The sequence below is a fragment of the Astatotilapia calliptera genome, chromosome 11 (assembly GCF_964374335.1).
Source record: "Astatotilapia calliptera chromosome 11, fAstCal68.1, whole genome shotgun sequence".
Lineage (NCBI taxonomy): Eukaryota > Metazoa > Chordata > Actinopteri > Cichliformes > Cichlidae > Astatotilapia > Astatotilapia calliptera.
In genome coordinates this window covers 733,051-756,249 of record NC_137432.1, presented here as the reverse complement: position 1 = coordinate 756,249, position 23,199 = coordinate 733,051, and the positions used below count along the sequence as shown (strand labels likewise).

General features: G+C 50.4%; 1 protein-coding gene across 4 annotated transcripts in view; it reads left to right on the top strand.

Moving 5' to 3' along the window:
- ascc3 (activating signal cointegrator 1 complex subunit 3) overlaps positions 1 to 23,199 on the top strand; it is a 148,503-nt gene that overhangs the window by 87,545 nt on the left and 37,759 nt on the right. For all 4 annotated transcript variants that reach the window (XM_026185176.2, XM_026185174.2, XM_026185177.2 and 1 more), the window contains 10 exons: positions 12,902 to 13,093; positions 13,410 to 13,634; positions 13,932 to 14,051; positions 14,806 to 14,970; positions 18,010 to 18,096; positions 18,225 to 18,401; positions 19,120 to 19,345; positions 19,666 to 19,820; positions 22,373 to 22,471; positions 22,539 to 22,707. In XM_026185176.2, the coding sequence (XP_026040961.1) occupies positions 12,902 to 13,093; positions 13,410 to 13,634; positions 13,932 to 14,051; positions 14,806 to 14,970; positions 18,010 to 18,096; positions 18,225 to 18,401; positions 19,120 to 19,345; positions 19,666 to 19,820; positions 22,373 to 22,471; positions 22,539 to 22,707 (1,615 nt within the window). The remainder of the gene's footprint in view (positions 1 to 12,901; positions 13,094 to 13,409; positions 13,635 to 13,931; positions 14,052 to 14,805; positions 14,971 to 18,009; positions 18,097 to 18,224; positions 18,402 to 19,119; positions 19,346 to 19,665; positions 19,821 to 22,372; positions 22,472 to 22,538; positions 22,708 to 23,199) is intronic.

Here is a 23,199-nt window from a genome sequence, read left to right as displayed (position 1 = left end):
GTAAACAAAAGTTTGTTTCTGTGTTTACTGTTGTCACACTGTCCTTTTTAAACCCGTCCTTCTGCACTAAACGTGACGTATTTAGAAAAAACATATATTTTTAATCATAGCTCTGGATTTAATGGCCTGTCAATAAAATTTAAGAACTTGTATATCCTCTGAAGTCCCAACTTTCAGCACTCATGAATCCGAGACTCCGTGTGGCTGCAGCTTGTTGCTGTGTTAGCTTAAATCAGTGTGATTTGGAGGTGCGGCGTGTCCGTGGACCCCAGAGGGTTAATCACTCTCACCTTCAGTCCATTTACAGAGCGTAACAACCACCTGTGTCAAATCTGAAATGCCCTTGGTGTTGATTCAAATGTGCTCTGGCACAATCAGAAGCATGTAATATATTCAGTGTTATGTAGCCAGGCTCAAAGTGTTAATGCTGTCTTATTTTAATAAACAACACTGTCATATGCAAAGCTAGGGTGGCACATGCCACCCCATGCCCCCCTCTAGATCCGCCCCTGGTAGTGAACCTAATTAGTTTTCAGACGTTGCTTTTTTGCATACACTTCATGTGTTACAAATATTTGGAGCCAGCTGTTACTTTGTTCCTGATATTGTCCTGATATAGAGGCAAATTAAAACAAAGCACAAACTCTGTTTCCACTTGCTGGCTAATGTGCGTTTTGACTTTTGCTGCCATGATGCCAGGTCAGATTTTTTACCTGGATAAATGACGGACTAATAAAATGTAACCAATATCTACAGTTTATTCTGTCTGTATGTTTTCATAATTCTGGTGAGTTTCTGGATAGGGCTCCATGTTTATGATAACAACATGAGATATGCTGGGATAACGTGCTTTACTGCAGAAACATGACATATTTCTGACTTATAGACACAAAGTCTCCTGATACAGCTGAATCTCAAACATGGGTAAAGGTGCATTTATTAATGATGTTGTGCTGTAGCAGAGTGTGAGTGAGGATGATGAGGGAATATGTCACCCTGCAGTTTACTGAGGAGTTTGGAGAATATCATCTACAGATGGGTTTATTAGGCTCATCGACTCTCAGTTCTCTTCTTCAGTAATAATATACAGTGTTGTAGACAGTACTATGCTGTGCAGGAAGTGTTGCTGCCACGTTGTCAGTTTTGAAATCCATCACTTGATAAATTGAAGTATATGAATCACAGATTAGAAGAAACATGTTTGAATAGACAATAAATGAGTTTGCAGCATAAGCTGTGCAGGAAACCTGAAGCTCCCACCTGAGAGGAGTCAAAGCCTCTCTGACTTTCATTTGCTCGACTTTGACAGTCCGCACTCTCTCCCCTGCCCCCCCCTCTGCGCCCCCACCATGTGGTAGGAATCCAGCTGTGAGACATGAAACCATGTGGCTGCTTTCAAAGGGAAGCAGAGTTGTTATGGAGGATAAGAGCCACCTAGTGGCCCCGTGAGTCCATTACACTTATTCTACAGACCCGTCGTGTTTTCTGACACAGCGGGGGCGTAACACCCCTTTCACACTGTGGCCAACAGTGGCCAGCTCGGCATGCCGGAGCAGTGTTTGTCAAAGCATACATTCACATGAACTGAGGGACCAGATCACTGCTAGAGAACAGCGAACGAGTGTATCGGCTTCTCTTTGAAGCTCGCTCTTCTCCGGCCTTCAGATGTGCTGCTTCCCTGTCACTTTGTTTGACAACATACACAGATGCAGACACACTCACGCCTCTGAGTGCGAAGCCTCCAGGGACTCTACAGCAACACCCGACTGTGCTCATTAATGTCTCCATTTTCTTTCATTTGGTGCTATTTTTACAAGTCGAGTCCACTGCTGCTGCTTTCGTAGTGACAGATCTGTGACAGCCTGTCACTGTGCCCAACCAGTTACCCACTGCAGTGATCAACAACAAAGAGCCGCACCTGAAACGCTGCTGGAAGCAGGAGTGACACCGTGGACTGACAGCACGGAAACAGCAGCCTTAAAAACAAAGGCAGCTTTGTCCAGCAGTGCTTCTGCAAACACCTCCTCTGTTTGCAGCTCATCTGCAGTCTCATAGCCTGAGGGAGCAGCCTTGCATGCTATCATGGCACTGCATAGCAAGTCCGTTTTCCTGTTTAATTGCTTCTTCATCAGCATTTAAACAGCTGACTGGAGTGTTCGCTGTTTTGCTGTGCCACCTCCAATGTTCAGGAACAAAGGACCAGGATCATATTTGTCTTCAAGCAACATTTATTTTTCAGCAGTGCTGAAACCCGTGGCCTGGGGGGGTTAACCCCTGATGGACGTGACTCACTAACAGTGTCTGTAGTTTCATTTGAACGGAGAGAGCATCAGCCGCAGTACACACAGAGGCACATTTTCACGTCATGCAGTGAAATGAGTATTCGATCACCAAGCAAAACACCACTCGGTGCAACCAGTAGCCTTGTGGGCGAACATAGTGGTGAGATGTTTCCTGTAGCAGGTCATCAGCCCTGCTCACATCTCAGGAGAGCGTTCCTCTACATCCACCTCTGGCACCTTGAAGCTTCAGGTGCCAGAGGCGGATGTAGGCTGGCCGGGATGCTCCCTGACTCTTCCTCAGCTACTTCTTTGTGTCTTGGTCCTTATCATGCTGATGCCACCACAGATCTTCAGGGTTCTGGCTGAAGGTTCGTGTCCAGGATGTCATACGTGGCCCTGTTGTTGCCCCCTCATCCAGTGAAGTCAGCATCAAGCGTCCACCTCTGTGCTTGACTGTGGGGACACTGGGATTTTCTCTTCCCCCAAACATCATCATCTGACCGCAGCGCCTTCCGCCGAGCCCTGACCGTGTGCCTCCTGGATCTGGGGCATCTTGTGAACACTGCAAACCTCCAAACCATTACAGCACACTGTGTTAGTAATGGTGTTTCTGGAGGCTGTGGTAACCTGTAGGTCAGTAAGCAGCTCCTTCTGTGGGGTCAGCTTTGAGCGGACCCATCCATGATTGTTCTCATGAGTGAGGCGGCAGCAGCCATGAGGGCAGACTCTGATGCAGCGCTGCATTACCTGACTGAAACGTTTAGCTTGGTCATCGCCCAAACTGTGACTGTACGCGGGCGGTGCTGTGAGAGGAGCTGATAGCAGTAAGGAACATCAGAGGAAATGCTCTTAACATCACTTACAGGACCCAGTTTTACTGGAAACCAGTCCCAGCTGGGCTGTTTCTCTCGTATTGTTCTAGACGTTGCAGCCAATTAAGTCCTTATTTCGCACGCCTGTCATGTTTCTGCGTGCTTACAGCAGATGGTGGTGAGGGAAGTTTAAAGATTTAAGAACTCTCACAGAGATCTCTGATAACTCCAGCAGAGCCCGATCACTCGTCCTGCTGCTGAACAGCATTGGGTAACATCTCACGTACAGAATCAGAATCAGAAAGGGTTTTATTGCCAAATGTTGAGCAGGTTTACAACATTAGGAAATTGCTGCGGTGCTTCAGTGCAAACATACTGTCATAAATAGCACTTAAATAGACATGAAAAAATAAAAGTAGGGATAAGAATTAAAAGTGCTACGTAGATAGATATATACATGAGTGCAGGTGGTGATCAGTGCCAAACATGGAATGATGCAGTGAACACAGCGTAGGGTCATGTGTTAGTGGCGGGTACAGTCATATGGTTATTGTTCATGTGTCCAACAGCAGAGGGGAAGAAACTGTTCTTATGGCGAGAGGTTCTGGTGCGAATGGACAGGAGCCTCCTGCCTGAGGGGAGCAGGTCAAACAGACTGTGTCCAGGGTGAGAAGGGTCAGCTGAGATCCGAGCTGCACGCCCCAGTGTCCTGGAGGTGTACAGGTCCTTCAGAGATGGGAGTCTGCAGCCAATCACCTTCTCAGCAGAGCGCACAACACGCTGCAGTCTCTGTTTGTCCCTGATAGTGGCTCCAGCGTACCACACGGTGATGGAGGAGGTGAGGATGGACTCGATGATTGCGGTGTAGAATTGCATCATCGTCCGTGTTGGCAGGTTGAATTTCTTCAGCTGCCTCAGGAAGTACATCCTCTGCTGGGCTTTCTTGATGATGGAGGTGATGGTGGGCTCCCACTTCAGGTCCTGGGTGATGGTGGTACCCAGGAAGCGGAATGAGTCCACAGAGGTGATGGGGGTGTCAGTCAGGATGATGGGGGGGAGTGGGGCTGTGTGCTTCCTGAAGTCCACAATAATCTCCACTGTCTTCTGGGCATTCAGCACCAGGTTGTTGTGGCTGCACCAGGACACCAGACGTTCAACCTCCCTCCTGTAGGCAGACTCATCCCCGTCCGAGATGAGCCCAATAACGGTGGTGTCATCTGCGAACTTGATTAGCCTGACAGACTGGTGGGTGGAGGTGCAGCAGTTGGTGTACAGGGAGAAGAGCAGAGGAGAAAGAACACAGCCCTGAGGGGAGCCGGTGCTGATGGTCCGGGAGTCCGAGACATTCTTTCCCAGCCTCACATGCTGCTTCCTGTCCGTCAGGAAGTCAGTGATCCACCGGCAGATGGGATCAGGCACATTCATCTGGGAAAGCTTGCCTCGGAGATGGTCTGGAAGGATGGTGTTGAAGGCAGAGCTGAAGTCCACAAACAGGATCCTGGCGTAGGTTCCTGGGGAGTCCAGATGCTGCAGGATGAAGTGTAGGGCCATGTTGATGGCGTCGTCTACAGACCTGTTGGCTCTGTATGCAAACTGCAGGGGGTCCAGGAGGGGGGCCGTGAGGGTCTTGAGATGGGAGAGAACTAGGCGCTCAAAAGACTTCATGACCACAGATGTCAGAGCCACGGGTCTGTAGTCATTTAGTCCAGTGATCCTAGGTTTCTTGGGGACAGGGATTATGGTGGAGGACTTGAAGCAGGCAGGCACATGACATGCCTGCAGTGAGGAGTTGAAAATGCCAGAAAACACTGGGGCCAGCTCGTTTGCACAGTGTCTGAGGGTGGCAGGAGACACGCCGTCTGGGCCGGGAGCTTTCCGAGCATTCAGACTCTTAAACTGCTTCCTCACATCTGCTTCATGAATATGAAGAGTTGTGGTGGGAGGAGGTGGTGTGAAATCCTCTTTTGTGTGGGGTGAGGAGGGGGGTGTTGTAGGTGAAGTGTTTGAAGGTGGTGATGGCTCTATGGAGGGGGGAGAGGTGGGGGAATGAGTGTCCAAAGTGTCTCTATTGTTGGGGCCGTTGGAGGTGTGAAGGCTGCCTGATGGCTCGTCTAAACGGCAGTAGAAGTCGTTGAGGGTGTTGGCCAAGAGCAAGTCATCAGTGGAGTGGGGGGTTTTAGGCTTGTAGTTTGTGATATTCCTAAAACCTTTCCACACAGAGGCCGAGTCATTCTCTGAGATCTGCTGCTGCATCTTCTCAGAGTGCTGATGTTTGGCAATGTCCACTTCTTTAGTGAACCTGTACTTGGCCTCTCTGTAGCAGTCCCTGTCTCCGCTTCTGAACGCCTTTCTCTTTTCCAGCACAGCTTTTTGAGTTTAGGAGTAAACCAGGGTTTGTCATTGTTATAACTCACCCTGGTGCGTGATGGCACAATGCTGTCCTCACAGAAGTGGATATAGGAGGTGACAGTGTCCGTAAACTCGTCCAAGCTGTTAGAAGCAGCCTTCATTGTGTCCCAGTCTGTGGTCTCCAAACACGTGCGAAGCTCCTCCACAGCCTCGTTGCTCCACAGTTTTTTAGTCCTCACGACAGGTTTGGAGAGCTTCAGCCTCGGTCTGTACGCGGGGATTAGGTGGATCATGACGTGGTCAGAAAGTCCGAGTGAAGCGCGGGGCACCGCGCGATAGGCCCCGCTGATCGTGCTGTAGCAGTGATCTAATGTCCTCTCCTCTCTGGTCGGGCATTTAATATACTGCTTGTATTTCGGAAGCTCATGGCTCAGATTGGCTTTGTTAAAGTCCCCAAGAGCAATGATGAGAGAGTCCGGGAATGTCCGCTCCGTGTGGAGAATCTGCTCCGCGAGTGCGCACTGAGCTGCTCGCGCATCCGCGTCTGGCGGGATGTAAACAGCGGCCAGGATGAATGAAGCAAACTCCCGCGGAGAATAAAACGGTTTGCAGTGGATAAAAAGATATTCCAGAGAGGAAGAGCAGTGCTGAGCAATCACTGTCACATCTGTGCACCAGCCTCTATTGATGTAGAAGCAGACACCTCCACCTTTGGACTTACCGGAGAGAGCGGCCTGCCGGTCCGCGCGCAGCAGATGGAAGCCCTCCAGCTTGAGCGCGCAGTCTGGGATGTTCTCACTGAGCCACGACTCCGTAAAACATAAGACACAGGAGGAGGCAAAGTCTCTGTTCATGCTTCTCATCAGGGCCAGTTCGTCAATCTTATTGCCGAGTGAGCGTACATTAGAAAGGAAGATCCCAGGAAGAGCAGTTCGCAGTCCGCGTCTCCTCAAACGCACGAGTACGCCGGCTCGCTTCCCTCTCTTTCGGCGTCTCGCTTTCCTGATCAGAGTCAGCAGTAAATCTGCCGCAGATGCGACAAATATTGGAAATAAATCCACAGGCGTTGTAGTCCTGTAGTTAAGGAGCTCTTCTCTGGTGTAAGAATATCCAGAGGAGTGCCCAGACACAGAGAAAATGCACAAAAACAAGACAAAAGTAACGCACTGAAGCACCAGGGCGACCATCCGCGGCGCCATCTTGGTCTTACAGCATGTGCTGATGAGCACGTCGGGTGGTGAAAGTGTGACAACAGTGAGTATCCCGGTACGACGATGAGGTCACTGCTGACCGTGATGCTGTGCCATGTGACCACAGACACCGTGATAACCACGGAGGCTTTTATGAACGCTGCCTCAGACAGCAAACACGTTTCTATCACTGACACCTTCAACTGTCTGACCAAGTGGATTATTGCTTTACTCATTAGATAGCACTGACTTCATTGGTACATATTTACTGTCTACTCATAGAGTGAAGTATGAAGCAGCTGTAGTACTTCCTGTATTGATCAACAGCTGAGCGATATGGCAAACTGGATAAACTGTGCTTCTTCTCTCTGGAACTACAGCAGCAGGCAGACAGGTGAAGTGTGGAGGAGTGGAGACGTATCCTCTGCAGCACCAAACATGGCCATCAACGGCCACTAAATCCACAATTAGCCATCATGGCTCAATACAGCAAAGATAGAGTGTGATAGCAGCGGGCTGTGGGAGAGCACATTCACCACTGATCACAAGTGTCATTTGTCACATTTTCACAGTGATATTTGAAATCTCAGCTTTGAAGCTGGAGTGCGCTGCATCCTGTTTCTACCACGTCTAACAAGGCTTCAGCACTGTGCGCTACCACTCAAAGCACCAGGGATGTGCAGAGCTCAGTTGGATTGTCACAAATTTGAAACCCGTTTCACTTACACGTAGGCACTCTTTGAATTTTGGGGTAATTTAGTTTAGCTGTGGTGTAAGCTGATGTTCTCTCCATGGGCGTGAGAGACGGTGAGCGGAGCTGGCAGCTTGCTGTCTGTGTACCGACGGAGCTGTGCAGCAGGAGCTGCAGCCAGCGGCAGGCCTAATGGAAGCTGATCAGGAGCTTAGGTCACTGCCATCTCAAATATAGTCATGGCACAGCAGACGTCAGCACTAACTCACCTTAGATTAGAGGCTGGAAGCATGTCTGTAACACACTCTGACACCTCAAAAAGAAGCCTCAGCCACAGCATTTCAATTACCTGCTTCCCTGGGAAAGTGCACAGCCTTACCCTGAAGACTCCACCGCACGCTGTCAGAGAAACCTCGGGAGAGAAGCTTCATGTTTCTGCTTCACTGGTTTTAAAAGAGATGCTCTGATTTATTAATGCATTTATATATTAGTTTGTTTGTTTGGGTTGAAAGGACTGATTGAGCCCAAACCTCCCCGACGTGCCGGACGCCTGCAGATCCCTCAGATTTACATGCACTCAGTTTTCTAACTAAATAATACAAATATATCTCCTTTGTGGCGATAAATAATCAATAATCAGTTGGTCATCTTGTAGACGGACAGCTCCACCTTCTTGAACTGAAGGTAGCCACAGTAGTCCTTGTTGTGCACATGGACCAGTTCTCCAGTGCAGCTTCGCACCCGGACGACTGTCTTCTTCCCTTCTCTGTATTATTGTAGCTACGGACAGTATGAAGCAGCTCGAGGCAACTATACGAATAAAGTTTAATTGAATGAGAAACACTGCACTGTGAAATCTATATCATGTGATTCATACGGCTTTCATATTTAGCAACTGCTCAGTGAGCGGACGGCCCAACACAGCAGAGCCTCTGTTCACACCTGCAGGCCAGTGGACACTTCAAGGATGAGGATGTAACGTCCTGGACAGGGAGGAACGCTGGTTTGAGGGCGGAGCCAAGGAGGGAAAGACCATCTGAATGGGGGAGGGGGCCTGAGGGTCCATCTGTCACCTGTGAATGGTGGAGAAGCATCAAGACGCTCAGTGGGGCCTCGTGTCACATGAGACAGGAGCGCCGCACTCAGAGGGAACAACATATGATGAAGTGTGATTACTCAGAAAAACAATCGTATTTATTTGTAGTGAGCATTTTTCAAAGGAGGCGTGATGACACTGACCCTGGACGAGCACTGACAGACCCACTGATCCCTCAGTGTGTGGTTGTGTCACTGCTGTGTGATGTTGGTGTGGGTGACTCAGGCAGAGAGGGAGTGTGAAGGACGCACAACAGTGTGTTTCCATGAAACAGGTTGTGTTGCTGTGACTTCTGACCACACAGGTAAATGTCCGCACTCAGCTGTGGACGCACAAGTTTGACACACAGGGACGTCCAAACGTGCTGAAAAGCTCCTGTCATGAATAATTTCAGGGTGGGTCGGAGGTTCTGTGAGTCGCCATCTTGACCTGCTTGAAAGAAACCAGGAACATGTTTCAGTGTGTGTGGAGGAAGTGAGAGCGTGTGGAGGAAGTGAGTGTGTGTGGAGGAAGTGAGAGCGTGTGTGCAGGAAGGTGGAGGAAGTGAGAGTGTGTGTGGAGGAAGTGAGAGTGTGTGGAGGAAGTGAGAGCGCGTGTGGAGGAAGTGAGAGCGTGTGGGGAGGAAGTGAGCGTGTGTGGAAGAAGTGAGAGTGTGTGTGGAGGAAGTGAGAGTGTGTGTGGAGGAAGTGAGTGTGTGTGGAGGAAGTGAGAGCGTGTGTGGAGGAAGTGAGAGTGTGTGGAGGAAGTGAGAGTGTGTGTGGAGGAAGTGAGAGTGTGTGGAGGAAGTGAGAGCGCGTGTGGAGGAAGTGAGAGCGTGTGGGGAGGAAGTGAGCGTGTGTGGAAGAAGTGAGAGTGTGTGTGGAGGAAGTGAGAGTGTGTGTGGAGGAAGTGAGTGTGTGTGGAGGAAGTGAGAGCGTGTGTGGAGGAAGTGAGAGTGTGTGGAGGAAGTGAGAGTGTGTGTGGAGGAAGTGAGAGTGTGTGGAGGAAGTGAGAGCGCGTGTGGAGGAAGTGAGAGCGTGTGGGGAGGAAGTGAGCGTGTGTGGAAGAAGTGAGAGTGTGTGTGGAGGAAGTGAGAGTGTGTGTGGAGGAAGTGAGTGTGTGTGGAGGAAGTGAGAGCGTGTGTGGAGGAAGTGAGAGTGTGTGGAGGAAGTGAGAGTGTGTGTGGAGGAAGTGAGAGTGTGTGGAGGAAGTGAGAGCGCGTGTGGAGGAAGTGAGAGCGTGTGGGGAGGAAGTGAGCGTGTGTGGAAGAAGTGAGAGTGTGTGTGGAGGAAGTGAGAGTGTGTGTGGAGGAAGTGAGTGTGTGTGGAGGAAGTGAGAGTGTGTGTGGAGGAAGTGAGAGTGTGTGGAGGAAGTGAGAGCGCGTGTGGAGGAAGTGAGAGCGTGTGGGGAGGAAGTGAGCGTGTGTGGAAGAAGTGAGAGTGTGTGTGGAGGAAGTGAGAGTGTGTGTGGAGGAAGTGAGTGTGTGTGGAGGAAGTGAGTGTGTGTGGAGGAAGTGAGTGTGTGTGGAGGAAGTGAGAGTGTGTGGAGGAAGTGAGAGCGCGTGTGGAAGAAGTGAGAGTGTGTGGAAGAAGTGAGAGTGTGTGTGGAGGAAGTGAGAGCGTGTGTGCAGGAAGTGAGAGCGTGTGTGGAGGAAGTGAGAGTGTGTGGAGGAAGTGAGAGTGTGTGTGGAGGAAGTGAGAGTGTGTGTGGAGGAAGTGAGAGCGTGTGGGGAGGAAGTGAGCGTGTGTGGGGAGGAAGTGAGAGTGTGTGTGGAGGAAGTGAGAGCGTGTGGAGGAAGTGAGAGAGTGTGTGGAGGAAGTGAGAGCGTGTGTGGAGGAAGTGAGAGTGTGTGTGGAGGAAGTGAGAGCGTGTGGAGGAAGTGAGAGCGTGTGGAGGAAGTGAGAGCGTGTGTGGAGGAAGTGAGAGTGTGTGTGGAGGAAGTGAGAGCGTGTGGAGGAAGTGAGAGCGTGTGGAGGAAGTGAGAGAGTGTGTGGAGGAAGTGAGAGCGTGTGTGGAGGAAGTGAGAGGAAGTGAGAGCGTGTGTGGAGGAAGTGAGAGCGTGTGTGGAGGAAGTGAGAGCGTGTGTGGAGGAAGTGAGAGCGTGTGGAGGAAGTGAGAGCGTGTGGAGGAAGTGAGAGCGTGTGTGGAGGAAGTGAGAGCGCGTGTGGAGGAAGTGAGAGCGCGTGTGGAGGAAGTGAGAGCGTGTGTTTAGGAAGTGAGAGCGTGTGCAGGAAGTGAGAGCGCGTGTGGAGGAAGTGAGAGCGCGTGTGGAGGAAGTGAGAGCGCGTGTGGAGGAAGTGAGAGCGCGTGTGGAGGAAGTGAGAGCGTGTGTGGAGGAAGTGAGAGCGTGTGGAGGAAGTGAGAGCGTGTGCAGGAAGTGAGAGTGCGTGTGGAGGAAGTGAGAGCGTGTGCAGGAAGTGAGAGTGTGTGTGGAGGAAGTGAGAGCGCGTGTGGAGGAAGTGAGAGTGTGTGGAGGAAGTGAGAGCGTGTGCAGGAAGTGAGAGCGCGTGTGGAGGAAGTGAGAGCGCGTGTGGAGGAAGTGAGAGCGTGTGTGGAGGAAGTGAGAGCGTGTGGAGGAAGTGAGAGCGTGTGCAGGAAGTGAGAGTGCGTGTGGAGGAAGTGAGAGCGTGTGCAGGAAGTGAGAGTGTGTGTGGAGGAAGTGAGAGCGCGTGTGGAGGAAGTGAGAGTGTGTGGAGGAAGTGAGAGCGTGTGCAGGAAGTGAGAGCGCGTGTGGAGGAAGTGAGAGCGCGTGTGGAGGAAGTGAGAGCGCGTGTGGAGGAAGTGAGAGCGCGTGTTTAGGAAGTGAGAGCGTGTGTTTAGGAAGTGAGAGCGTGTGCAGGAAGTGAGAGCGTGTGTGGAGGAAGTGAGAGCGTGTGTGGAGGAAGTGAGAGCGTGTGGAGGAAGTGAGAGAGTGTGTGGAGGAAGTGAGAGCGTGTGGAGGAAGTGAGAGCGTGTGCAGGAAGTAAGAGTGTCTCAGGAACGTCTGTGATCCGTCTGCAGACCAGTGTGTCAGTCTGTACCACACAGAGCTTTGTGTGGATCATTTACAAACAGCTGTTCTGAGATCAGTGTTGTGTGTCTGTGTGTGAGAGCACAATCACAGAGACCAACAGCATCACAGCCTTCCTCTAAGTCTTCCTCAGCTCCCACTTCCACTCTGGTCACAGTGTTTATACAGAGCTTGGTTCTTCCAGCACATCAGAGCGCGTGCAGTTACAAAAGCATCATGATGACTGCGTACACACCGAATGGAAGGGTTTGAAAACTGAAACCAGTGTGGCAGTTTTTAAACGTGCACTCTTGTTAATGGCCACACTGGGAAATGCCACTGGCTGTAATACACGTAGAAACACGCCTGCGTGGCCTTACTGCTCACTCAGTGTGTGACCTGAGGAAACCCTTTGTGCTCTCGTCATTGCTTTTATTCATGATGATGTCATTTACAGAGCATGACTGAGGATGTGCGTGACCTCAGATCCTCCGCTTTCAAACGTCGAGATGCTGTCGAGGTTTCACAGCAGGACTCGAACCATTACTCAAAGTCAAAGTGCAGCGTACAGAGAGACGAGCAGCGAGAAAAACAACCTGAGAAATTAAGAGGATCAAGAGAAGTTAATTTAAACTGATGTCTCACTGGGTATCACAGAGATGACATCTGTGTTCAACACAGACGTTACCTCCTCAGTCACTGTGGGTGAGTAACCGTCTCCAGTGTCTCCGGTTCGGGGACATGTCAGACCGCTGTTCTCCAGTATGGAGACGTTTCCTTCTTTCCCTGGGACTCGCCGCCTTCAGGCGACTCTGGTTGTGATTTGGCGCCACATGCAGAATAAGTAACGCACTGAAGCATAATAATAAGATGAGAAGAGACTGAAAAAGAAAAGAGCCGTGTGATTAAAACTGCAGTATTCTGAACAGACCAAGTGAAAGCTGGCAGTAACTTGTGGTACAAATCATCAGTCACCGAGGCTAACCAACAAATGTTTTTGGCTTTGCCTCTGTGACATTTTACCTGCACAGTCAGCCTCCAGCTTGTATCCACAGGGTTTGCATACAAATGCAGACAATCACTGCAATCCAAACACTCGTGGAGTGTGTGAGGCAGACAGCTGCTGGCAGTAATGGGATTTCTCTTTGCCGCGCAGCAGCCTGCTGGGCGCTGACCTCCATTTAGATGCCCAGAGAGAGAGATAAAGCCTTGTGATGAGGACTCCCCCGGTGGCCGGCCGGGTCACAGGGCTGCTGTCAGTCACAGCACACATCTCACTCTGTGTGCATGTGCTGTGAGCTGCAGATGCTGCTGGAGTGTGCAGCAGACCTACAGCCGTGTGCATGTATTACACTCTGCTGTAGTAGGCTGCCAGTGGCTGATTACTGCATGTACTGTACAGGAAATGTTTGATTCCCGACTGCTGCTGCTGTTTTGTGTGAACACTTACAGCTGAGAGTCTGAGACTCGCCTCCACTCCTTCTGAAACTCCTTCTTTGACCGTCTCTTTCAGATCCAGCGCTCCAGGAACAAGCAGATGAAAGAAATGTTTCCTGAAGGTTTTGGCATCCACCACGCTGGCATGCTGCGCTCTGACCGCAGCCTGATGGAGAGCATGTTCTCCAGAGGCCACCTCAAGGTCCTGGTCTGTACCGCCACCTTGGCCTGGGGAGTGAACCTGCCGGCTCACGCTGTCATCATCAAGGTCCTTCATGGATTTAATGTGTTTGTGCCTGCTACCCTGAGGGAGCTCAGAGCGTCCTTTACTTTGCACATTCCATCTAAAGTCAGTAGTTGAGGGCTTTTAATTGGCTCTGTAACTTTAAGTGTCTCACAAATGTGAACGTTATTCCTGTAAAAGCCTCACGTATCTGCAGTCAGCTTGTGAGACCATGCACTGAAGTGTAACGTGGTTTTATTTGTTGTTTTAGTTTCAGAATGCTGAGATGCTGTAAAGATTCACTCGGTTACTCTGAGCGCTCCCCGCCTGCACTCACACACCTGTCTCTGCTCTGATGCAGGGTACCCAAATTTACGATGCCAAGCGCGGCGCCGTGGTGGATCTGGGCATCCTGGACGTCATGCAGATTTTTGGAAGAGCAGGTCGTCCGCAGTTTGATAAGTATGGTGAGGGAACCATCATCACCACCCACGACAAGCTGAGCCATTACCTGACCCTGCTCACCCAGCAGAACGCCATAGAGAGTCGGTTCCTGGACAGCCTGGCCGATAACCTCAACGCTGAGGTAACGCAGTTTCCTTCTGCTTCACTTTGAGCAAAGTTTAGCTTCCACAGTCCGAACAGGGCAGCGATGACATGCAGACAGGTGCCAGGATAGCACATAGCTAACATTTAACATGGACTCAGGTCATAGTGTTTGAAACAAGCTGTCTTCAAATCTGTGAAGCTGTTTTACATCTTTAAGAAAAGGATTAATAGCACGTGTTGCTGGGCAGAGTAGAGAGGAGCAGCTGTGCTTTCAGGTAGTGTCCATTAGATGGCGACAGAGGTCTGTGAGCCGCTGTTCTCTCTCCTGCTACAGATTGCTCTGGGAACGGTCACCAACGTGGAGGAGGCTGTGAAGTGGCTCAGCTACACCTACCTTTATGTTCGCATGAGGGCCAACCCGCTGGTGTACGGCATCAACCACAAAGCCTCTCAGGTTGGTCCAGATCCCCGGAGGGCGGGGCCGTCCCCGGGGGAGGGCGGGGACGTACACTGGTGTGGAAAAGTGCTTTTTTTATATGTTTGTCTCACTTAAGTGTTTCAGATCATCAAACACATGTAGATATACAGATACACGTAACACAAAGTTTCTAAATGAAGGCGTTCATTTGGTGGGAGCCAAATCCAGACCTACACGGCCCTGTGTGGAAAAGTGCTTCCCCCTAAAGCTGGTCGCTGATTGGACCACAGCAGCCAGAAGGGGCAAAGACAAAACACCCAAATGAGGAATAGAACAATAATAATACTTTTATTTGTGTTACATCAAAGATCAGGGTCCGACACACACCTGCGCACACGTTCAGCTGACGAGCCGAGGGAGGCTGTAACTGTGACGTGTGTGCAGGGGCCTGTCGGTGTGGAGCTTTCTGTGGGGATTGCACTGGCAGCTCATGAAGGGAACTTAAAAACATGTCAGCTTTGGCTGTGCAGCTGCACCGACACGAGGAAGGAGAGAAGAAAGGTCGAGTGTAAAAGTAGAAGGTTGGTTTCTGCAGGGTTTCTTGGAGGACTTCAGAGATCCAGACTTTGCTCAGAAGTGACAGCAAGGTTCTTAGCACATGCTGTATGAAATGTTAGACCAGGTCATAACTGAACTATAAATGAACGTTGTGATTTAAATGTATTGAAAACACAAGAGAAAAACAAAGTTGTTGTGTTACTGACGTCTTTCTCGTGCTGCGGGAGCTCAGATGGATCCAGCTTTGGAGCTGTACAGGAAGGATCTGGTGGTGGAGTCGGGCAGGAAGCTGGATAAGGCCAGGATGATCCGCTTCGACGAGCGCACCGGCTACTTCGCCTCCACAGACCTGGGCAGGACTGCGAGCCACTTCTACATCAAATATAACACCATAGAGGTAAACGCCGCACACATGTTCACTCTGTTCACTGCAGAGGTCCATGGAGCATCGCACACACTCAGACACACACTCAGACACACAGAGACTCAGACACACACACTCAGACACACACACACACAGACACACACACACTCAGACACACACTCAGACACACACAGACTCAGACACACACACACACAGACACACACACACACACACTCAGACACACACACACACACTCAGACACACACTCAGACACAGACACACACACACACACACTCAGACACACACACAGACACACACACACACTCAGACACACACACACACACACACACTCAGACACACACACAGACACACACACACACACACACACACACAGACACACACTCAGACACTCAGACACACACACAGACACACACACACACACACTCAGACACACACACACTCAGACACACACACAGACACACACACACACACACACACACACTCAGACACACACTCAGACACACACACAGACACACTCAGACACACACAGACACACACTCAGACACACACTCAGACACACACAGACACACACTCAGACACACACTCAGACACACACAGACACACACTCAGACACACACTCAGACACACACAGACACACACACACACACACACTCAGACACACACAGACACACACTCAGACACACACACAGACACACTCAGACACACTCAGACACACACTCAGACACGCACACAGACACACACACACACACACTCAGACACACACACACACACACACACACACAGACACACACACACACTCAGACACACACACACACACACACACACACACAGACACACACACAGACACACACACACACACACTCAGACACACACACACACACACTCAGACACACACACACACACACACAGACACACACACAGACACACACTCAGACACACACTCAGACACACACACACACACACAGACACACACACACTCAGACACACACACAGACACACACACACTCAGACACACACAGACTCAGACACACACACAGACACACACTCAGACACACACACAGACACACTCAGACACACACACACACACACACACAGACTCAGACACACACACAGACACACTCAGACACACACACAGACACACACTCAGACACACACACACACACACACACACACAGACACACTCAGACACACACACAGACACACACTCAGACACACACACACACTCAGACACACACACACACACACACACAGACTCAGACACACACACAGACACACTCAGACACACACTCAGACACGCACACAGACACACACACACACACACTCAGACACAGACTCAGACACACACACTCAGACACACACACAGACACACAGACACACAGACACACACTCAGACACACTCAGACACACACACACACACTCAGACACACACACACAGACACACACACACACACACTCAGACACACACAGACTCAGACACACACACAGACACACACTCAGACACACACACAGACACACTCAGACACACACACACACACACACAGACTCAGACACACACACAGACACACACACACACACAGACACACACACAGACTCAGACACACACTCAGACACACACACACACACAGACACACACACAGACACACACACAGACTCAGACACACACTCAGACACACACACACACACAGACACACACACAGACACACACACACACACACTCAGACACACACACACACACACACACTCAGACACACACAGACTCAGACACACACACAGACACACACTCAGATACACACTCAGACACACACACACTCAGACACACACACACACTCAGACACACACACACTCAGACACACACACACACACACTCAGACACACACTCAGACACACACACACACTCAGACACACACAGACTCAGACACACACACACACACACACACAGACACACACACAGACACACACACACAGACACACACACAGACACACACACACTCAGACACACACACAGACACACACACACACACACACTCAGACACACACTCAGACACACACACAGACACACACACACACAGACACAGACACACACACAGACACAGACACACACACACACACAGACTCAGACACACACACAGACACACACTCAGACACACACACACACAGACACACACTCAGACACACACACACAGACACACACTCAGACACACACACACACACACACACACACACACACACAGACTCAGACACACACACAGACACACACTCAGACACACACAGACTCAGACACACACTCAGACACACACACACACAGACACACACTCAGACACACACACACAGACACACACTCAGACACACACACACACACACACACACACAGACTCAGACACACACTCAGACACAGACTCAGACACACACACACACACACAGACTCAGACACACACAGACTCAGACACACACACACACACAGACTCAGACACACACAGACTCAGACACACACAGACTCAGACACACACACACACACACACACACACTCAGACACACACAGACTCAGACACACACTCAGACACACACAGACTCAGACACACACAGACTCAGACACACACACACACACACACTCAGACACACACACACACACACACACACAGCAGTGCTGTTGGGTTGGACACACTCGTACTGGGCGGCTGTGTTAGGCCATGCATTTATGCACTCATCAGCATTAAACTTCATCCTGCTGGATTATAGATGAGCTGTTTTTCTAGTACATGTGTTTGAGTGCATGCAGGTGAGAACCTGCAGGCTGCAGAGCAGCATGGAGCCATGATAACAGAAAGTGTCACGTTTCGAGCCGCTCTCAGTGCTTCTGTCCAAACACGTTCCAACTATTCAACACACGAGTGCATCACAACCGTTCATAGTGTCCTTCACACAGGCTGCAGCAGCTGGATGAAGCACAGCTGCCAGGAGCTTCTCATCAGCAGTTTACAGTTCCTGTAAGCACAGTACACGCTCTGGTTGATCCAATAATCACCAACGTTTCTCTTTCCTCCACATGTGAAGACGTTCAATGAGCATTTCAACCCTCAGGGAACAGAAGCCGACATCCTCAGCATCGTCTCCAAAGCTGAGGAGTTTGAACAACTCAAGGTGAGCTGTGGCCGTCAGAACGTATGTAGTTATCAAATAGTACAGTTTGTGTTCATCCAATAAAAAGCTCTGTCACAACTGAGCACAGCTCATATAATCCAGCTCGGTGTGTTGCTGTGTGTCGCCAGGTTCGAGAGGAGGAGATGGAGGAGCTGGAGCAGATGCTGTGTAGCTACTGTCAGCTTCCAGCTGCAGGAGGTGTGGAGAACGGCTACGGCAAGGTCAACATCCTGCTGCAGACGTACATCGGCCGAGGAGAAGTGGACAGCTTCTCGCTCATCTCGGACCTGTCCTATGTTGCACAGGTGAGGACAGCAGGGCGAGGTGCTGCAGGGCGAGGTGCTGCAGGGCGAGGTGCTGCAGGCCGAGGTGCTGCAGGCCGAGGTGCTGATGATTAGAATGACATCAGAGGATGTTGGTGCTGATGACTGCACACAAGCCTCGCTCTAAAACTACAGTAGCTCATTTCCTGTTGACATGCGATGGACAGCTGAGCACTGATCATGTGACTTTGACTTGTCCCCCCTGGTCAGTGAGCAAACTGTGTAAAACACTCATGAGTGGTGCTGGGGTGGAGGTTTGACTGCACGAGTCGACGGGGCTGTGAAACTACAAAGAGCGTGCACGTGCCACTCTGCTCGAGAACAACACCTGCATACGTGTCGGTACATATGATCCCAGTGTTTATTAAAACGACCTTTTCAATTCAGAACTGAAAAGACAAAAACATTTATTATAATATTTGTTATTAAATCAGTAGTTTGACTGTTGACAGGAAGGTGCAGGCCTTCCTGTGTCCACCTGCTCTTAAACACAGGCCCACCACACTGCATGTCCTGTACCACATGGTCACATGACATTATCAGCTGACTAAATCACAGCGAGCAACACTACCATGTGACCTCTGGGTGCTGCACGTCTGCTCTTCGTCACACGTGGTGAACGATGCTGAGCGATGTGCCCACCAGCTGCTCCGTGTAGTGTGGAACCTCTGGCTGATGTTTTTCCCGCTGTCGCCCACAGAACGCCGCTCGGATCGTGAGGGCCTTGTTTGAGATCGCTTTGAGGAAGCGCTGGCCGCTTATGACCCGTCGACTGCTCACCCTGTGCAAGGTGATCGACAAGCGGCTGTGGGACTCTGCCCACCCCCTCCGGCAGTTCCCCAACCTGAGCCCCGTCGTGCTGAACCGCTTGGAGGAGAAGAAGCTGACTGTGGACAAACTGAAGGAGATGAGGAAGGATGACATTGGTGAGTGCAGCCCAGTGTTTCTGTGCTGCAGAGGCCTTTCACAGCACTGCTGTGCAACACTGGCATCACCGCACTTTGTTCAACTTTGCCTTGTTTATTGAAACCACAGTAAATCAGCCGTGCTGAGGGTGCAGCCGTGTGTCTGTCCTGACGGGATCATACTGTTTTTGTTAACTGCAGCTTTAAAGAAGAGAAAAGTGTTTTGAGTGGAAGAAGCTCAGACTAGTGCTAATATTTAAGTATTAGCTTTTGCTGATAAACAGAAAGTTCACGCACACTGGTTTTAATAAACACCTTAATGCCAGGTGTACTTTTTCCAGGTCACATGCTGCACCACGTCAACATCGGGTTAACGGTCAAACAGTGTGTCCACCAGATCCCCTCGATCTCAATGGAGGCCACCATCCAGCCAATCACACGCACCGTGCTGCGTGTTCGTCTCATCGTCACGCCTGATTTTCGCTGGAATGACCAGGTACAGACAGATTACGTATCCTTGAGTCAGGATGGTTCGCCGTGCAGCATTTTCCAGAGACGGTCAAATGTTTTACAGCTGACCTGAGTGTGAGGGGCAGATGTCAGGGTTAGACCAACCTTTGATCTGCTGTGACATATTTACAGTTCAAGCCTCCGTCCGTCCTTTCATCCATCGCCTCAGGTGACCCAAAGGAACAGAACGCTAAGCAGGACATTCCAGATTGATTGATTGATCATACTTTATTCATCCCGAGGGAAGTTACCCTCCGACCACACATGCATGACACAAACATCACATGGGGAAGACAGGTCAGAGAGGTGTAACAATGGAAAATGCACCACATGAGGAAAGACGCCCTCTCCCCACTTTCCAGTTCCTCCTGGGGGATCCCACAGTGTCCCCAGGCCAGATGACATGTCCTGGGTCACCGCCCAGTTAGTCCTACCCAGAAAACCTCCAAAGGGACGTGCCAATGAAACATCCCCGAACCGCATGCAGGCGCTCTACTCCGAGCTCATCGCCCTGTCTGTAAGCCTGAGCCCAGCCGCCCATTACCATAGCAACCTTATTTGTAAGGGACTTTAAAACAACCACAATGGACCAACGTGCTGCACAGCAGAGTAAAGACATCAAGACAGATTCAAATGAAAAAGACAGAAAACAACAAAAATGAAATCAACAGGAGGTGACCAGCCAGAGGAGGCGCCGGTGTCACATGTTAGGAGCTGCAGCAGCAAAGGCTCCTCCCCTCTGAGCTTGTCTGCGGGCAGCGCCGCTTCTAAGACCCAGAGACTGAAAGCAGCCTGGCTGTTCTGAACAATCAGGGACTCGTCCCCACACAGCGCCTCTCACCACGGGACGCTCTGGAATAACAAAGGCTCCAGCCCTCTCCCAAAGTTCCCCCTCCTCAGTTTACATCGTGGCTTCTGCTGTGAACATATCATCCACCCCTTTAATTATGCTTTTAAACACATTATGGTGTCACATACTGATGCATGCATCGGGGCAGTTTGCTCAGAGACGTGCGGACATTAAGGCCGATGGACGCTCCCTCCTACTGAGCACAGAAGAATGAGGAGTCCAGAGAGAGCTGGGCTGTCCATATGTTCGTTCTCCTCCTGTGCTCGGGCACCAAAACTACTCACAGACATTCATATTTCCACACTGGCCCAAACAAGAGCACCCCACCTACCTTGTTCTCCCAGCCAGGGAATCTCCATCTGTCCCTGAGAGCCAGCCTGTCCCACCTTAGTGGGCAGCAGGGATCATGTGAAGCTTAGTCCAAAGTTTGTCACGCACAGAAAGCTCGTTGCAGGGCTGAATACGAAGATGAATGTTTATGTCCGATTAGCAATGCATGCTGCAATCATGGGAGAGTGGTAATGGAATACCAGCTGGCTTAACCGTGATCCTGCTGCAGAGCCGCGACACATGCACCGACACATGAGCCACTTCCCTGGTGGCGGCCAGGAAACGCACCACGCTGACTCATTATGATACAGGATGACATCATTCTCCAAGCAGCGTTGGCTGTTTGTGGCAAACTGCCTGCTGGTTTGGTGAGTTAGGTTGTAACATCAGCACGGGGCATTCAAATGTTTGTCATGTCCCCAAATTCAAGTGATTCCCCCGAGTGCTGTGTACACGCTCACAGGTGGGCATGAACAGAACCCAGCTCCAGGTCACCTCGGGACTCTAGCAAGGGGGGGGCACAGTGCTTCTGCTTATTGGACTGACTCCATGATGGTGAGATGGGGCTCTGTGGGTCCTCGCCATCTGTTACAGGATCCATGTTCATCTTTGCCAAAGAAAGTTTCATGTGACTTTACAGGGACACACAGAGCGTATGATGTGTAACGATGTGTAACGACGTGTAAGACATCCTGGGTTTCCCTCTGGCACAGGTCGGGGTGTCCAGCTCCAGGCCTCGAGGGCCCGTGTGCTGCAGGTTTACACGTGTCAGCTGATTTAATGGCCTCCTCAACATGTTCTGAAGTTCTCCAGAGATCAACTAATCGTGTGATTCAGGTGTGCTGACCCAGGGGGAGGTCTAAAACCTGCAGGACCCTGGCCCTCGAGGCCTGGAGTTGCCCACCCCTGGTCTAAGTGGTAGTAGTACCAGACATTCATGGGGGGGTTAAAAACCTGAATTCTCTTTCTGTGCTGTTTCCAAAACTTCAATTCAGTGATAAATGAATGTTTATACTAATTTTCTGCTTCTTCGTTTCAAACTATGGCAGTTGTTGTTAGACTTCTACATGACACCTACACATGTTTCAAGAATGCACAGATGTGGCCAGTGATGCATGTAGACAGACGGACGTGCAGACAGATGCCATTTTTCAAACATAAAAAACAAAAACATCTTTTGCAAAAGAGAGAGAGATTAAAGGCTTTCAAACGAGCTGCACTCAGTGGCTTTTGTAGCTCTTGGGATTTGTGCAGTTTCTCTGGGCCTTGCAGGGCGAACCTGGGTTAATCAGGGAACTAAAATAAGTGTTGGTTCCCTGAAAAGACTGTAATTCAACGCTGTTCTTTGTGTGGTTCAGGTCCATGGATCAGTGGGTGAGCCCTGGTGGTTGTGGGTGGAAGATGCCATGAATGATCACATCTACCACTCTGAGTACTTCCTGCTGCAGAAGAAACAGGTCTGCTGTATGAGTCTCAGCTCAGATGAACACAAAGCACAGAGAATGACGCGTCTGTTCTCCTCAGGTGGTGTCAGGAGAGCCTCAGCACATCGTGTTCACCATTCCCATCTTTGAGCCGTTGCCCTCACAGTACTACATCAGGGCCGTCTCTGACCGATGGCTCGGTGCTGAAGCTGTCTGCATTATCAACTTCCAGGACCTGATCTTACCAGAGCGACACCCCCCACACACTGGTACACACTCAGACACACAGTGCCCCCACAGGCCTTCATGATGTTACTCTGAGCTCTGTGAAGAAGGTGGACCTGTACTTACAGCCCTTTTAGTAGAAGCTGTATTCACTGATTTTGTTCACATATTTATTGATTGATTTTTGCATTTACACCCACGGATCTGTCTGCAGCACTTTGGTGTTGTTAGGGTCGAAGCGCTGACCTTCAGATTACTGGACTCTACTTCTTGAGCCACACTGGTTATGTCAGATACAGCCTAGAAGGCTATAAGTGTAGTTTGTCCAAATAAGGACACTGACTGGTCAGCTGACCTTCCCATTATTAGACAAACCAGTCAAGGCCATAATAAGCAGAGCTGCAGAGCCGTGTGTCCACTTCAGCCACAGCTGGAGCTTTGGACAGAAAAGCTCTGAGTGCTCTGTCTCTTACTGGAACCAGAGCGCACTGATCATCACGATAAGGTTTGAAAAAGTAAACTGCCCAACATCAGCT